This window comes from Labrus bergylta, chromosome 23 (genome assembly GCF_963930695.1).
Source record: "Labrus bergylta chromosome 23, fLabBer1.1, whole genome shotgun sequence".
Classification (NCBI taxonomy): Eukaryota; Metazoa; Chordata; class Actinopteri; order Labriformes; family Labridae; genus Labrus; species Labrus bergylta.
In genome coordinates this window covers 21,205,662-21,223,925 of record NC_089217.1, presented here as the reverse complement: position 1 = coordinate 21,223,925, position 18,264 = coordinate 21,205,662, and the positions used below count along the sequence as shown (strand labels likewise).

Below are 18,264 nucleotides of genomic sequence, written 5' to 3'. Positions count from 1 at the left end.
GCTGGATGTGAGGCATGGTGGCAAAAACCACTCCACCATTCTGTGTCCACATTGGTTGGAAAGGATGATAGGTTCATTCATACACACATAATGGAAACATGCTGGGACAAACAAAGAAGCACACAAAGAGATGAATATATACAGGGAGTACAGGCATAGATACAGAGGCTCATGTGTGTGAGTAACCATGACATCATTACCACCTGAAGGTTTACTCAGGGAGACACCAGTATAACAATCTTATCCAGCACCCCCTGCTGTGTGGACACATCTTCTCTGACCTCAAAGATGAGTTGTATTTGAAGCATAAGGGCTGCAACACACAAACATTTGTTAGGAATTATAACCAAATTTAAAATGTCGACATATTTGAATTTAATCAATTAAGTTTTAGTACTAAAATGGTTTACAGGTTTAACCACCATAAAGAAGTTTACAGCCGTAAAGAATTTAAATATCATAGCAACAAAAATGGTTTAACCCTTAATATGCCAATAAATAATCAATGGGGTTGTTCACTCACATTGAGATAATCTGTAGAAAAGTAATGCTGACTAAAAACACAATAAGATTACAAAATCATCATTTAAAAGCCAAAGCCTTTTATTCTTTCTTTTTGTTGTTGTTGCTGTTTTTGGTTTTATTACATTTAGGTTCTACCTTTTGTTTCTCTTCTGTGGTTTATATACCAAACTTAACACATATCACAGAATCTTCTTTAGCAGTTTGTATTTCCACAGTATAGAGTGTTTTAAAAGCTGAGGTTCAAAATTCCATTTGAACCATAGAAACAGCAGTCAGAAAAGGTCTCACCAAAAATCTGTTCAGTGACGGTTCTGGACTTTTCGGTCATCACGTTTTCATCTGGATTTTTTTTGTAAGTTTTCCTCTGAGAGGCCGTACTTGTTTTAAACTAAATGTTTAAAATAATGGTTATCATTGGGACTGGCCAAACAAATAGTGCTTTAACCCAGGAAACCATGGGGGAAGTAAAACGACTTACCTCACTTACCGTTCTTATTTGTATAGTTTCCCTGAACTGCCACACACACACACACACACACACACACACACACACCCTGTCTTACAAACTCACATTTAAGGTCTTCAGTGTGTTTCTGCTATACTTTGTCTTTAAACTCAAGCCTTCATTTGTCTGCATTAAATGTTATCATGTTCCACCTCTTCAGAGACACTGCACTCTGATTTCATGCTAAAAGAGTTTTCTGGAATATTAAACATAAGGTCCTTCCCAATCTGTTTTGCTTGGTAACTGAAATACTCTGAGAGGTGGAATAGGTTGATTTCTGTAGGCACATTAAGAGAGCGAGCAGCAGCATCACAGATAATCAGTTCTGGTCATAAAGCAGCAGTGTTGGTATTTATAGCCGGAGGACTCACTTTCAGAGAGATAGCAGCTAGGGTGGTGAATATTGACCCTGTCTGCCTGAGCCTCATAAACATCTTTAACCACCACTTAACTGCCTCTGCCTCTTTCCTCTGCACCTGGTCTCTTCCTTTTTACCTACTCCTTTTTCTTTTAATCTGAGCCACATTCTGTTTTGATTCTTTATATGTCTGAAGGTATTTTTCTATAACCCAGGTTGATGCAGTGGCTTGCTGAACTTCAGAACACCCAACATTTCTACTGTCAATGATGATGAATTATAGCTACAGTGTCAGTTTTAATGGTTAAAGTATCTGTAGTTTTAGCAGTAACAGCTTCTGTAAATGTGGCAGGCGTATGATAATCCCAGGCAGTGCAGAGCAAACCATGCTGTGCTCATTTTGGGGACATGAAGCAAATTGGAAACACTGCAATATTGGATCCAGCCCTCAAAAGGAAACACAGTGGTGACATTTTGTTTTACTGTAACGTGCATGAAGTGAAAGCTTCTAATGATAGAATACACGATTATTTATGTGACCATGATAATTTAGTTTAGCAATAGACATTTCAAATAAAAATGGGCCATTGGCTTTAAAACGCCAGAATGTAACAATGTAAAAAGGACAACATAGTTTAGTCTCACTCTGCATCCACAAAAGTCCTCCAACTGGTTCCAATAATTAAATGCATAATTTTCAAAATAATTATCTGTGCTCTCCTTGTGACATCACAAGTGAGATTCTGGTAAAACTCATGGGGGGGGGGGCATTGCATTTAAAGAGACACACACACACACACACACACTAAAATGGAGCATTCTGAGACAGCTGGTCACAAATCTCCTCTGGTGCTTCATTAATGTTATATTTTAACCAAATATATAATATGTCCTCTTTAAGAATGTTCCTGCTCTTTGTTCCCACTGGACCAGCTTGACTTCATCTGCCAAAATTATTAGTATATGTTGTTCTAATTACCTTTCTGTGTTGTTTAAGATTTAAGATTTACTTTTATTGATCCCCGCAAGGGGAAATTTCAGTTTTTACACTCTGTAAGTCATGAACACACATAGGCTGAAATATACACACACATGCACAAACAGGATCCTATGGACATACACTAATGGAGAGAAGCGAATAATACGGATGTAATACTGAAAAGATAATCCCAAGCATTAATAATGTAATATTTTAGCATAATTATTAAAGACTCAAACAATGTAGCCCAACTCACAGAAAATGATCCTGTATTGTTTCAAACTGCTCACTGAATGCACCAGCAGCTGAACAAATCGCATTATTCAGGCAGATTTAACTGTGAAACAAGAGAACCCAGAGGGACCAGCACACATCGTCAATCACTGTGTTCACTGAGCAGATTAGAATATAAGATCCAAACTCATCAGACATTATACCACATTCAACTGAAAGTGGAACTCTCAGACTACATACTTTGCCTGAGACGTCATGACTGATTGTTTGGTTAAGAGTATCATTCATTTAACGTAAAGAGTTAAACATCCTGAATAGTTTACAGGTGCGTCACTCTGTAGACAGGAACCAATACTTCTTAATGAAGACATGCAGGTGTTTTCCCAGAAGTTGTTTCCTTGTTGACATTTTTCTGGCCCAGTAACCTTTTTTTCCATTAGCATGTGTATAAAAGCAAGTTAGTGCATTAATGTGGGCATTTCCTCATTTGTAAATAGAAGATGTAAAAAACTGCCTGTAGCTTCAACAGCATTAAATGATCTGATGGTGTAATTATATATATTTTGTAATAGTTGTCAGGTTATATAATCCAAGATAGACTTGCTGTATGTCATTGTGCAGTATCGCCACCATGTGGTCATCACGCATGGGTGAAAAACAAAAAAGGGAAGATGCAACACTTTTTATTCTAAAATGTATTTGCACAGTGCATCTGAGACTTTAATCAGTTGACATTTTGCAAAAGGGAATCAGCAGGAAGGAAACAACAGTTTAAAAAAGAGCAGATGTACAGTCAAACTTACTTGTGCAATCGATATTTGAAGCAGCTTTTGGACATGTAATGCTTTTGGAGTAATTGTGTCTCATACTTTTTCTATTTAGGGATTAATATCCCAATTCAAGTGCACGTCAATAGCAGTTTTTCGAAATAATCATTTTCAGTGAGACAATAGGGAAAACTGCAATTTAGAGTTTCTAACAGTTAGATATTTTTGTCCTATTAGCCTCAGCATTGTGAACAACCATTTTTAACAACGCTAAGTCCAATATCAAAACTGCCAAGCAGTGAGCCTGCTATCAAAACTCAACCTCGAACTAATGACAGGCACTGATAACTGATGACATCATCCAAATATTCTGAGAAGTCTCCCGTCTGTGAAGCTAATAAATAAGAGTCAATGACATCAAAAATCTATGATAGTTCAGGAAGACACACAGAAAAAAATAATAAATAGTATCAATTTACCCACATTGAAAGTTTGAATGATGTTTGATGTTTGTGCAGCGTACAGATACTAAGAGAGTAGACAACAACCATATTATACATGGAAATACATTGAGAACCAGATGATGCTGATCACAGCATTTGGATTTAAAAACACACATAAACACAAGTTTTAGGAAGATACACCTTAACAAAATCAGAAATTACAAGGTGCTTAATTCAATGAAAACATGAATTATTTATACTCACATTATTCAAATACCTGCCTCTCATTAAAGCGTCTTCTTCCTAAACTAATTGTATTAAAACTCAATCAAACGTTTCCCTAAAAGGAGCTGCTGCCAGAGCTGTACTTCAGATTAAAACATGATTACAGATACTAAAGTTAAAGAAGAGAATACTGAGTAGGTAACCGTTTTAGATAAAGAATCAAAATCCTGGAAAATGAGAAAAGGTTTGCTGGACACCTAAGATGCAGGTAAGAGAAGTCGAGGCTGAGCATGTAGATAGAAAGGGAACGCCATTTAGCAAAGGAAACTAAAACACCACTGAAGGCTACAAAGCCTTAAGGAAACAACTGAAACCAGAAACTTCAAATAGAATAGTATTTTTGATTACAGACAAAAACAGCACTGATTGAAACACTGAATCTGTTTTTCTGAGTTTGGGAAACATCATGACACCTGTGTTATTTCAACATTTTAATTACTGTATGTAGCCAAAAACTCAAAATCATTGGTAAAAATTGGGTTTTTTAAATTTTTAAAATCCATACATTTCTTAAACCATGAAAGCAACTTGTGACTTTTAAAAACTCAAACAAAAAGGACCCAGTCTAGCATGTGAAGGCTAGCTAATGAGAGCTACTGTAACATTTTCCAAGTTTCCTTCCTTTAAAATATTTTTGTTCCATCAATATCTTGCATTTGAGTTTAATGTAGAACATAAATAAGGTATCAAATCAGATCATAGTAGACCACTAGTTTACTAATCCTGCTAAAAACTGAGTAGCCTACCTTAGATCAGTAAAAGTGATAGCTTTGTAGGCTGTTTTTGTTATCATTGGGATGACAAATAATTTGATATGGTTAGCTACATTTTAATGAAATATATATTTCAATTTAACGCGAGTGGAGAACGGTTGGAGGTGTGTCTCTGGAGGAGGGCGGAGGCTTCAGTATGGAGGAGGTGTCACCAAACAGCAGTTTGTTTTGGTTTCATGCTGATGCTCAAGGGTGACATCTACTGGATCACAAAGTCGCACATTCTTTCTTTAAATCAAATAGAAAGTATTATACTAGACATCCATTTATTGGGCTATTTCGTCAATTAATAAAAGAGTGAAATCAAAACACTTCTCTTTTAAGTTAGCCTTAGTAAACCAGTGTCTGTATTATATGAGGATAGTTATTGAGCCATTCATCAACATTTTTAAGGGGACACTGTTGGTCAGCAGATCATTTAAAGAACATTAACTTAAGACTAAAACAATATTTTAAAGGACCCTGTCAGAGGAGTGCAGAATGTTTAGTTTGGAGGCATGTTCCAACAGAGGAAGTGGCAGTAGCAGCTGAGTAATAAGACCGTATGCAATTTAAGCAGTTTGATGGTCACTGGTTACAGAGAACATACGAACACACTCAAAATAACCTAGAGAACAAAAACAATCAAAACAAACACAGAGGGTAGACTCACAGTTATTGCTGGTGAGCAAGAGATCTCCATGGCTTTTTAGTTTTGATGAACAGTAATAGACAAAAGGAAGCAAGACATGCCATAAACCTTTTCTCCCCAGCAGCTGTGAGAAAAGTCACATTATGCATAGCAGGTATCCATGTTGTCTTGGACAGAACTGGAGATAGGAATGTTGAAAGCACAGCAGATAATCCTGGATTGGTTATTCATATTTTTTACTTTAAATGTATTGTATTTGTTATGAAAGTTGCTGTCCATAGCAGCAGTCTAGAGCTTTAAACTCATCTGGGTACCTCAGAGGATCCACTGTGAGCTGTCTTGATTAGCTAAAAGAAAAAAAGACCAGTTGCATCTAATTGGACTTCCCTGAAACTGATCTACATGGAGCATCAAGTAAGGATCAGTGATGTTTAGAGATGATTTCTTCAGTGCAAGACGTTCAGGCCTCAAACATTTCATCAAGTCATGTGAAATGCTTTAAATGCTTAAAGAAGTTGTTTTGATTCAGTAAAGGCCAGCAGATGATCCATCATGTCAGGTCAGTTTGGTGATATTAGAAGTCTTCTGTCAGTAAAGTCCTTCCTCAAGAGATCCTTTGGCTTCCCAAATCTTTACTGTGCGGTCACTGTTAAATAACACATACAAAGAAAATTCAACAAAAACACAAAACAGGTCATTTTAATCAATACTGCCATTAAAACCACATTTATAAAGATCTTGGTATTATTGAATTACTGGTATTACTTTACATGAATGATAAAAAGCAGAATTCATTTGAGATATGTTGTGACTCACTCTGAGGCGGTGAACAGTTGGCCGCTGTTGGTGGCCAGACCGTTGATGGGACTGTCGTGTCCCTGGACTTCTCCGAGGGTTGTAAGGGAGTCAGTGTGCCAGAGCCTCAGCAGCCCTCCTCTGCACCCGCTCAGAAGCACCGGGTGGCCCGGCACTACACCTAGAGCACTGACCCAGTCTGCCTGTGCATTGACAGACTGCTGGAGGAAATAGCAGACACTCAGTTGTTTTTCAGATGATATAAACTCAAATATGAAGAATAGGTTTCTGGCTCATGAATGAACACTCTGCTGCTGTGATATCAGATCATAGCTGTAGCATACACAGCTTACCTGAAGCAGTCGTTTACTTGCTAAATCCCACTTCTTGACGTGGTGGTCCCTGGAGCTGCTGTAGAAAACATCTCCATGCAGAGCCAGAGACTCCACACTGTCCTGATGAGCAGGATCAAACATGTGGCTGGAGCTGATGCTTCCTTGAGCTCCTTCTGCCACCTCGAACATCTAGAAAACAAACAGTTAACACATTTGATAGCTGAGTAGTTAATTGCACACGTACAAAAATCAGTACTCAATAAGATACCGTGGAGGCTGGTTTTGTCTTTTTCTAGATACAAATTGAGACTCAGAAATGTGTTGATGTCAGAAAAATTAGTAGTGAATAGTGAACTGTCCTGATTTTGTCATATTGTCTACATACTGTATGTTTATATGTAATTTTCAATTGGGGTACATTTTATTTGTGATAGTAAATATTCTTACTTTGTTATTGTTACTCTATTTTATTTTAACTTTGTTTAATCTCTTAAGGTGAGCTTTGAGATAAGCCCTCACCTGCACATGTGTTTTATTTTTTATTTGTTTTATTTTTCTGTTTGACTCTTCTTTCAAAAAATGTGCAAATAAACTAAACTAAACATGGGAACAGTTTTACAGACCTATATGTGTCCCTTACTTTGATATGATGGTCTTTGGAGCCAGTGAGGACGACATCTTGTCCGTTACCAAATTTGCCAACAGTCAGACACATGACAGGTCCCAAATGGCCAGTAAGCTTTCCTGTGGACACAAACCTGGAGAAAGGCAGGAAATAGAATGTGATTTACAGACATGTGTTTGATTTGTTTGTGTAGTTAGACTCTACTGCATTGTAACGTACTTGCGGAGATCCCACATTCGCACAGCGTTGCCGGCAGCAGCGTAAAGAAAGGAGCCGTTTGGGTTGAGAGTGATCTGGTTGATCTGACTCTCTCCTGGTGGGATAGTTAAACTCCTGGCAGATGAACAGATGTCACCTGAACCCACCTGACCTGATGACCTGACATCCAAAAAAATAAAAAAATTCACACTCATTATGAGCATTATTTTTAATACACTGCATCAAATGAAGAAGAAGAAATTGTGTATTTACGTAAGTGAGCGGATACACTTGGCAGAGTCTCGGATGTCCCAGACCTTAATGTAAGCTGTGGACACTGTGAAGACGAGGCTAGAAGTGTACCTGAAAAATAAACCAAAACAAGAAAAACAAACTTTATGGTTTATTTAAACTAAATACATACAATACTAAATGGTATACAATACCACTATTTCACACATCCCATCCTGATGTTGAAGTACCTGACAGCGACAACACTGCTGGGATGATCTGTCAGGGACATGATCTCCTGACCAGTAACCAGGTTCCACACTTTACATGTACGGTCTGAAAAGAGTCCAGAATAAAGAACAGTGAGGTTGATAAAGCACCTTAAAGAAACCTTCTTTTTTATGCTTTTTGCTATTTTGTTTTTCACCTTTGGAACCTGTGAAGAGCAGATCATCTGTGGCGTCCACACAGAGAACGGGTTTGGTGTGCCCCTCCGCCACATACACACACTGGAGTTTGGCTGCTCGGTTGTTCTTCGGGGCAGTCACAGGATTGATAACACCTCTGAAGAAAAAAAAAAACACTCAAAGTTATTTCTTTTGTCTAAAATGTGAGTGGTACAGAGGAGTAGACTCTTCTCCTCTGCCGCCCCCCGGTGGTGGAATGAACTTCCAAACTCCATTGGATCTGCAGAGTCCCTCTGCACCTTAAGAGAAAGCTAAAGACCCAGCTCTTTCATGAATACCTACTAACTTAATGATGATGGTCTCCATATTATTGATGATGATGATGATGGTAATGACGATGGTTTTTGCTTGATAATGACGACTTATAAGATGGTTTCTATACTGATTAGAGCTCTCAAGAACTGCCCTCAATGTTGTGCTTTGCCTCTGGTCACTTCCTGTCAGCACCTGTGTGTCCAATCAGACTCAAAGCTGATCGTTTGCTCTTACTGACATTGTTCCCTTTTTTCTACATCCTTACTTGTGTTGTACTTACTCTCGGATGTACGTGGCTTTGGATAAAAACGTCTGCTAAGTGAATTGTAGAATTGCGGTACCTAAATATAACAGCGTTTACAAAGAAGAAGCCTTCAGTTTGTTTTAAAAGGGCCGGGGGGCAATGGATTCCTATATAGAAAGCAGACTTTAGAGACAAGGTAGAGGTGTGTCTTACCTGTGTCCTTCAAATGCAGCCGGCTCATCCAACCTGAAAAAGAATGAACAAAGAGCCCATCATATTGTAAACCTTTTTTCTATGGACAGAGAGAAAAGAAGACTTGTCATTGTGCTCAAACAATACTATATTCTTTCTTTCTTCTATGACTTTTTACATATTTATTTTTGTAAATGAATCTCAATGTTTCATATTTTGCATGCAGTGAAGGTTATGTCTAATAAATTATGACATTGATTGACAGGATTAGGATTTCAAGGATTTGCTCAGAATGATGCTACAACTGCAAATCACTCAAAATTCTTCTAAAATCAAATATTCTTTGTCTGCTTCTCATGTAGGTCTTGAATCAGAAGTTGTACAGTTGTGTTTTTCAGTTCAAAGTAATGTTTGACATTCTTTCATTTTCTTCTGACTCACGGTGTTTTGTAGTCGTTGCCTTTTGTTTTAGCCTCTGCTGTGCTTGGTGTGTGTGTGGGTGCTGGAATGTGTGTCGCTGTGGCTCCTCTCTCTTGCAACTTTCTTCGGGCTAGGGGTGAGCGCTCCAGTTGCCTCCTCTCAGTCCCTGTTGGTGACCTGGATCCAGAGCTACATTTGTTAAAAGAGACAGGGGTCAATTTAGTACCTTGTCAGAGTTTTAAAAAAAAAAAACCTCTTAAGCAGGGTGGAAGTACTGATTGAATCTTAACATTTAAATTCTTAAGTTATGGCACTGGCTGATGAGCTCATGATTGTATCCCTCCAGCAAAATACATATTCAACATTTAAAACTGAAAAATGTCCTTAAATAATTGTTTAGCACTTCGACATGCAGCCTTTAATACTTACAGGCCAACTGGCCTGGCAGACAGTGCAGAAGGGGAAACAGCTCGTTCCCGATCAGGGGTTTGAACGAGCATGTGACCCTGCGAGTCTGACCCATCCAGGCGCTCTGAGACCGCCAGCAGAGGGCTTTGGAAGTCTCCAGTTGGGGATTCACATGACGGATCTCCACTGCTGGCATAAAGCAGCTCCATCTGGGTGGTGGTTCGCCTGCGAGCCTGAAGGACCAGAAATGTTTGGCTCAATATCGAGATGACTCACCAGTAATTGGACCATTAAGTAATTAATTTAAGTCCTAAAAATAACCACTGATGAGTTGAAACCAGTCACAGTCAAAGAATGTAAAATAGGACACAAAGCGTTTATATTAAGATCTGAAGTATATAATGTGTGCTGTTATTACAGCTGGGCAGTATGTGGGTCTAAAGTAGAGGGTGAGGCAGAGTTCAATACCTTGCTTCTTGGTCTGGACTCACCACATAGCTTCATTAGATCTGATGCCAGTGTGCTGAAAGTGAGAGATTTGTTTCATTATTAATACCCTAAACATGCTAATTCTCATGATAAGCATGACACGATTTTAAAAATAATAAATGATAACAAAGCACAGCTGAGAATATCATGAGTTAAGCAGAAGTTGTATTATGTCATGGATAAATTAAAGAGCTGGCTCTGAAATATGAAGAGAAAAAAAAACATTTTGGCAGTAATACAGCAGAAAATGTTGTGCTTCTTCAAACTTTTCATTGGGACAGTTTGTTATAAACGCCTAATGCATAATTTGTAAGCGTGTTAGAGGCAGAACGTGATCCTCCACAAAGCAATAATCTTTTTCATTTGAATGTAACTAACAACTTAAATTTCTTTCTTTTCAATTCAAGTTGCTAGTCGTACTCTAAACAAAGGCAAAGCACAAAAAAGGATGTCAAGGCCACAAGTCATTTATTCCCTGCTGGCTAAACTGGAAGCCATGGAGAGGTGGCTGTTGTAGCCAATTTAATGTGTGTGTGTGGTAAGTTATGTCAACGTTGTTTTATGTCACCTGCGCACCTGGGCATAGGTGGTCATTTCAGCCACAGGCAGGGAGAAAGACAGACACAGGTGGGGGGAGGGGGGGAGGTAGGGAATCAGTGGAAACCACACAGTTTTTCAACCATGAGTGTGTGTGAAGATGTTGTCTGGATCCTGGCGCGTTTAGTGTTTGTTTATGTTTACGAGCTGGTTTTGTCTGATGCAGTATACACCTGTCTTTTTGTTGGTGTTTCTTAAGATTGTTGACAAATAAAGACTTCAAATGTAATCAGCTGTGAACATTATCTTTTTAGACACCATGAGTTGGAAATGACTTGGGATTCCCTTCAGTGGCACTTTTTGTTGTTAGCTCCCAGAAGGTAGACAATAGTCCATTAGTTCTGAGATTGTATACTGCCCATTGTGGTACTGTACCAGTGTATCACTATATAGACAAGAACCTCAATAGCCAATACATCATACAGTACATTACAAGTGTTCCCCCCCACCACCTATCAGAAAGCTATACTTTCTGTTTTCTAAAAATGGCTTATTGTGTCATGTGATGTAAATAGAATTTCTGACACAACATATTTAGCTATCCCCCTACAGGATACCTAGTAATTCTGAATGTCTCACGGTCCATGAGTCACGCACAGACTGTATCTCCCTCCAATGGGTTTTGTGACATATGTTTTGAAATGTCATTCTATATACCTTTATCATTTGTGAGAAATGTGTTAGTCAACAACTGTGCAACTGTTTGGTCCTTTTTCATACCTCCTGTGAAATGTATATTGTTCACTGTCACTTTTTCTATTTAAGTGCGTTATCTAGTCCGCAGAGTGCTGCCCTGTAAAACACCAAGTCACTGGATGGAATCCAGCCATTTAACTGCTTTCTCCACTTTGACAAACTATCTTTTTTTCTGCACATGTAAGACAGATTCTAATGTAAAAATCTACAGTTGGATTGGTAACCTGAAAGAAAGCATACAGTGTTTTTGGATTTACCTGCCCTCTGTGGCTGGACTGGGAGTAGACTCGTCACTACTGCTGTCATCTCCATTTTCTGTAAAGTCAAAACACATCACATGAACAAGTACAAAAAATCTAAAAGAAAACAAAATCCATTCACAGAGCTAAAAACAAATACAGCACAAAATTGATTACAGCTTCAGCAGGTCATTATAAGGTCAGGGGTCACCAGGTAAGTTAAAAACAGGAGGACAATTGGGAGTCATCAGTGTAATGCCGCTGGAAGCTAGTATTTGAAAAAATAGTGTAAGCATGAGAGACAGTAACACAGACAAACTGTTTTTCACATTAGGCTAAAACTTTGACTGACACTTGGACATTTCTGCTATTTAATACAATGACAACAACCTGAGTGAGTAGCACAGTAGCAGGTGGGGTTACAGGGGAACCTTACATCATGCACTTCATGGCAGAGTTACTTTAGCTGAATGAGTTTTTAAAAAGGACTTGAGGTTGATGCACACTAAAAGATTTATTCATCTAAGTTACAAACAGCTATTAGTACCACATGTAATGCCTCCAAAATAACAAGAAAGCTTAAGTCACCTTAGGCATTTCAATGACTTTAAAGTCTACTACCTTTTTTCTATCTCTTCTAAAAGAAGTATTTTAAGGTAACAAAAGCTATATCTTTTAAAAATGAAGAAGCTATTTCTCTCTCTCTCTCTCTCTCTCTCTAGGAAATTGCAAAGATGTCTTTGATTGGGATCAAATTATTTTGAAATCTTTTAGAGTGCAGCTGCCACACGTCTCAAACACATTGCTATGCGATCCGTACTCACCTGGTGACAGGTAACCTAACTCTGAGTTCACACAACAAACAAACAAAACAGACAAATCAAGGTCAACTCAAAGATGGAAAGAAAAGGTACTCTTTGTTTGCAGGCCTGCTTTCTGTGTTTTAAGAGGATTCATTAGAAGAAACATGTTTTCTCATCTGAAATGCGGCTTTCAAAATAAAGCGTAGCCATAAAGTGAAATAAATGATGATTTAAAGACGTGATTATGCCTAAGATTTGTTGAAAGTGGCATCGATTTGTGGGTGTTTCCTACCCTGCAGGGCGCTGCCGAGCAGAGCATCCAGCTCAGGATTGATTTCAGCTTTCTCCTTCAGCATGTGGAACAGAAGCTGGTTCTGAGTGGCGCTGTTGATCTCTGTCTGCTTTAACCTGCCCTCCATCACCTTCAGCTGGGATTCCTTCTGAGATGCCTGTAGACCCTGTAAGTCATTAAGTGAACACATTTTACTAGAGGTGATTTATTTGATGTATTTTTTGCCTTGTTAGAAAAGAGCAGACCTAACAAGAGCTCTGTGTCATTAAGTAGCCTTTGTTACTGGAAGTACTTCCATGTCTTTATTTGTTCCTTCCTCAAGAGCTGAACTCATTCAATCACTCTCCAAATTAATTTTAAATATCAGTATTATAGTTTATTTGCGCACGTCCAGTTGTGGTGTATGTTGGCACAATGTGAAACTGTGAGTGTGCTGTAGTGTTTTTTTTACCTCACACAGAACAGTGAAAAAGGTTTTAAATGAAGGCTGGTTAAAAAACATAGATTCATCAATGCATTGTAATTATTATTTTCCCAATTCAATACTAATTCAGGGAAATAATTTTTTCGTTGTAATGATGCCCCTCTCCACTGGGGGCACTGTGGGTGCTGTGTGGTGTTTTTGTCCATGCCATTACAGCAATATTATGTTTAATACGATTTTGCTGCAAATTCAGCTCAGGCACAAATGTGCACTTTAGATCATACTTTGTCGAAGCATATTTATCAATATTGAATCAAATGGATATCAAATCGTGACCCAAAGAATTGAATTTGAATTGTGAGGTTGTGGAGAATATCCAGCTCAAATTGTCTTTTGTTTTGGACACAACATGAACCAACATGTCACACAAAGCTTCCTGTGTTTGACCAGCAGGTTGACTATGAGGCGTGTGGATATGGGTCAAAGGTAACATTTAAAGTTTGTCTCAGTTTACGACCTAGTACTTTTTTCATTTCCTTGTTTCCTAGCTTGTTACGTAGTAGCTTGGAGGTTCATTTCCTTGATTCCTTGTTTCCTAGCTTGTTTCCTTGTATCCTAGCTTACGTCCTTGGTGATGAGATCATTTTCTTGTTTCCTTGTGTTCTCTTTTCCTAGGTCGTGACCTTTCTGCCTTATTCAATTGCATGTTTCCTAGTTCCTCCTTGTCACTTTTTTTCATTTACTTGGTCCCCAGTTTGTTACGTAGTTCGTGTCCTAGTTTTTACACTAATTTCCTTGATTCCTTGTTTCTTAGTTTTCGAAGATTTTCTACTTTTTAAAAAAAAGTTTCAATGTATCCTGGCTTGTTTCCTTGTCTCTTTTTTTTGTTTAATGTTTCCTAGTTTCCTAGCCATGTCATAGTTTCCTAGCTTGTTTCCTTTTTTGTAACCTAGTTTACAATTTCCTTTCCTAGTTTCCCTTCTTGTTTCCGTGTAACCCAGCATGTGTCCTTGTTTGCTTTTTTGTTTCTTTTTTTTTCTAGCTTGCTTCCTAGTTCCCCTTCTAACCCAGTGTGTTTCCTTGTTTATTTTTTTTCCTTTTTTGTAGATTGTTTCTAAGTTTCCAAGCTTGTGTCCTTGTTTCTTAAATCTGTTCCAGTTTCATCTCTTGTTTTCTTGTTTCTTGATTCCCAAGCTCGTTTCCTAGTTCATTTCCTATTCTTGGTTGTTTTCTTACTTGTTCACAAGTTTTTTGGTCTCCTAGTTCATTTTCTTGTTTTTTTTTTCCTAGCTCATTTCATTGTTTTCAACAAGGAGTGCATTACATAACTTTGTCAAGGATATTATTTTTGATTGAACCTTTATTGATGTGGTGACCAGCAGTAAATCCTCTTAAAAGTGAAAAGTGAAAAGTGAACTGTTGATGATGTTTCAGTGTCTTCCATACAAATACAGAAACCTGTCTTAACCCATTGTCAAATGAACTTGAGCTTGTATTGTAGTCTAAGCTGCTTTTACACCATGTCACATTCACACCGATGGCAGAGCTGCTACATATAGAATTTAGACTAGACTTAGACATAATCGTCCCCATTGGGAAATTCATTTTCACAGACCCCTTTCTGTCTAACAGTTTGTATAAAAACAGTTAAAGTTAAACAACAATCAAAAGTTCTTACTCTGGCCTGTTCAGCAAGACCATTTGGGAGCAATTTGGGGTTCAGTCTCTTGCCCATAGACACTGTGATATGTACAGTAGGACCCCATCCTCTTGTTGAAAAATGATCAACTCTACCACTGCAACAGCCACCCAAAACAAAGACACACCAATGACATTGAAGATGAAGTCAAAAAATGGGCAGTAGTTACCTTATTGATAGTCATAGTCATGAAATGGTCCAGCAGGAAGCGGGCCTCTGATAAATTACAGGAGCTGATCACTGCATTAACATCCACCGTGTCTCCCTCCTCCTGCAGGCCAATAGAGAACACATTCATTTAGTTTAAACTCAGTTACAGGTCAAGGTTCATGACTACAGTGTATACACAGGAATATTCTAGAAAATATGGATTTGCTCTATATTGTCAAGAGTTGGACACAATTAAGATACCATTTTACTTTTTTTTTAATTTCTAACGAACATCTCTTTTGAAATTATGCCAAACGCACAGGTTAAGGACACATTTGGCATGTGGCTGGTACCAACAGAAGAATACTCAGTCGGCTGGATTCCCACAAGTTCTTTAAAAACTCTAAATATAATCAAATTGCTATATTTAAAATCCTTCCCTTTGACAACTCTATCCTACTTAAAACAGAAATGGTATTCTCCCCACCACCTCACCTTGGCTTCCTCCAGCTGCATGATGTTTGCCTGGCAGTCAGCAATGCTGTCATTGATATAGTCTATGTTGGCGCTTAGAGACTCCAGTTCCTCATTCAGGGAGGTCAGGGAGCGGTCAGCGTCTGCACCCTCCACAGCCATCTTTTCTCTCTTTTTGGACACGCGCTCCCTCCGCCTGGTTAGCTCCTCCCGTTGCTATGGTGATTGGCAAAGATAAGGGAGAGGTAGTCCAGAGTAGAAAGGAAGAAGGAACACAACAATGTAAGAAAAGGGGAAAGGAGCGGTTCATATATATCTTAATCCACTTCCAAAAACCTACATTTGTGAACATTTGTTAGAATGTTTAATATCTGGAACAATAGATTTCACAATATATGATACAAATTAAAGGTATACAAAGATTTGAACTTCAAAGGAGAAAAATAAAAAATCATAAGAAAAATACACTTACAAAGCGAGAAAAAAATTTCTTCTGTTCTTGCTTTTTTCCCCCCTAAACCATGACTTGACATGTTACCTTCAGTAGCCTGTTCATATCCGTCTCCATGTTAGAGATTGTCATCCTCTGCATGATAATGTCACTGACACGTCTCTCCAGTGTCTGCCACTTAGCCCGGGCAGTTCTGCTCAGGTAAATATTTCCCATCCGCACAGGGGAACTCCTGAGAAGAGAGCTCTTTTAGAATTCTTAAAAAACACATCAAATGTAAAAGAAACACATCATATGTAAAAGAAACACATCATATGTAAAAAAAACCACATCTATGTAAAAAAAACACACATCTACACTGCAAAATAACAAATCTTAGCAAGGGTTTTATTCAATTACTTGTGGATATCTCATTACATTTAATATAAGCCACATTCATCTGGCAAGTCCAGTGATGTACATCTTATTTTAAGATATTCCTGTAAAACACAAGACCAACAATAAGACCAACAATAAGGAAAAGAGACGGTTTCCCCTAAATCAAAACCGTCCAACCAGTGTGTCCAAATACACACAACCAGCCCAGAGACGCTGATTGCTCTGCAGCGCAATTTAGGATGCATTTAATTGCCTGCATGTGTCTTGTGAATTAAGAAGAAGATATAATTATTAATCTCCCGAAGGGAAATTCAGTTTTACACTCTGTTATTGAGACATGCTACACATGTAATCTGTTTGGGGGCGCCTCTCCAGCAGCTTCCAGACCAATTTCCAGACTCTGTCCGCACTGGGACTTGAACCAGCAAACTTTCAGTTCCCAATCCAATCCAGGTCCCTACCGGCTGAGCTACAGCTGCTCCCTTGGGGTCTTGTTTATTAGCCTTGCCTAGTTTTATTTAGAGAAATATTTAAAGGAAGGAAAGAGAAGCTTCTGGTCACACATAAGAGTCGCGGTTGGGGGTAGTAGCTTGTCCCCAGCTCCTGCAGCCATATAACCCATGTGTCTTTGGGCAAGACATCTCACAAGACACAGTGGGACCTCCAGCCTGTCGTCTTCTTCTTCATCATGAACAGGTGCTGTCACACTGCCATACCCTGGACTCTTAGAACTCTCCCTGAATCATATCATATACACTGCACTCATTTAAACTGTCATGTCACATTACTTGCTCATTTTTATATTTATTGCTTTACTTTGTCACCTTATCTCAACTCTGCCCCCTTATCTGATTACTGTCACTTTTGTTTGTTTAGCTTATTTCATACTTGCTAGTTAATATTTGTAAATACATTGTACCTTTATCTTTATTTTAAATGCATTCCTATCTATTCTTATTTTATTTGCACTCTTTTTCTTGTCTTTTACTGCTGCAACAACTGAATTTCCCCAGTATGGATCAATAAAGGATTATCTTACCCACTGCTTTGTGCATGTAAATGTGTATGAAAGTTGGCCACTTTACACAGCAGCCTCTACCATCAGTGTGTGAATCGTCAGGTGTGACATGCGGGGTAAAAGCGCTTTGAGTAGTCAATCAAATCAATGAGAGTCGATCTCATTTGATCAGACCGGAACTCATCGACCAACCGACTGACTGAAGGATGTCAGCTCTAAATAAAGATCTGACATTGTAGCATGCAAAATGTACTAGTTAAGTTTCTTGAAATAAGACATTGCATCTCAAATAAGACATATAATTTAAGAAACTTTAGGCATTATTTTTTCTTGCTGCATTGCTTGAGTGGAGTAAAAAAACATCTTTTTTACTCCATTCAAGCAATGCAGAGCTTACTGTAATGTCAGTAATGTAAGTTACTTGTATTGCAAGTGATTTTTCTGGACTTTTCAGGTCAATGAGGCTTAAATGAAGTGTAATGAGATATGTTTGACCATAAATGAGACCAAAACACTTTCTAAGGTTTGAGTTTAGTCGTACCTCGCTCCATTGGATTGTGATGGTCCAGAGGTGTGCATCCTTCCTGGTGTGGCTCTTTGTGATGGCTCATGGTGAGGATCAGGTAAGTTCACCCTCCTGCTCACCTTTCCAGACAGAGGCCTCACCTGCCGCCTCAGTGCTGTGACCTTTGATTGTTCAAAAAAGAGAGACACAGGGTCATTTGTTTGAGAGTCAGACCCCGTCCCTACTGTCCCGTGTGACCGTGCATGTCTCACCTCTTCATTCTTCCTGCGCAGAATCAACTCTTGTTGTCTCTTCTGGGCCTCCATCTGCTTCAGTTGGTGCTGTTAGTTGACATTAGCGAAGAGCAAAGGAGTGAGTA

At 38.6% G+C, this 18,264-nt stretch overlaps 1 protein-coding gene across 4 annotated transcripts in view; it reads right to left on the bottom strand.

Annotated features, from left to right (window-relative positions):
* Positions 1-3,268: 3,268 nt before the first annotated feature.
* LOC109987623 (kinesin-like protein KIF21A) overlaps positions 3,269-18,264 on the bottom strand; it is a 42,388-nt gene continuing 27,392 nt past the window's right edge. For 2 of the 4 annotated variants that reach the window (XM_020638759.3, XM_020638762.3), the window contains 20 exons: positions 18,158-18,226; positions 17,922-18,067; positions 16,072-16,216; positions 15,555-15,749; positions 15,079-15,180; positions 12,787-12,952; positions 12,516-12,536; positions 11,710-11,767; positions 10,139-10,193; positions 9,692-9,903; positions 9,284-9,451; positions 8,864-8,896; positions 8,112-8,248; positions 7,936-8,020; positions 7,727-7,816; positions 7,475-7,633; positions 7,271-7,388; positions 6,649-6,819; positions 6,317-6,516; positions 3,269-6,146 (listed from right to left, as the gene is read on the bottom strand). In XM_020638759.3, coding sequence (XP_020494415.1) covers positions 6,089-6,146; positions 6,317-6,516; positions 6,649-6,819; positions 7,271-7,388; positions 7,475-7,633; positions 7,727-7,816; positions 7,936-8,020; positions 8,112-8,248; positions 8,864-8,896; positions 9,284-9,451; positions 9,692-9,903; positions 10,139-10,193; positions 11,710-11,767; positions 12,516-12,536; positions 12,787-12,952; positions 15,079-15,180; positions 15,555-15,749; positions 16,072-16,216; positions 17,922-18,067; positions 18,158-18,226 — 2,388 coding nt within the window. In that variant the 3' untranslated portion in view covers positions 3,269-6,088. The remainder of the gene's footprint in view (positions 6,147-6,316; positions 6,517-6,648; positions 6,820-7,270; positions 7,389-7,474; positions 7,634-7,726; positions 7,817-7,935; positions 8,021-8,111; positions 8,249-8,863; positions 8,897-9,283; positions 9,452-9,691; positions 9,904-10,138; positions 10,194-11,709; positions 11,768-12,515; positions 12,537-12,786; positions 12,953-15,078; positions 15,181-15,554; positions 15,750-16,071; positions 16,217-17,921; positions 18,068-18,157; positions 18,227-18,264) is intronic. The other 2 variants (XM_020638760.3, XM_020638761.3) reach the window with 2 other exon arrangements.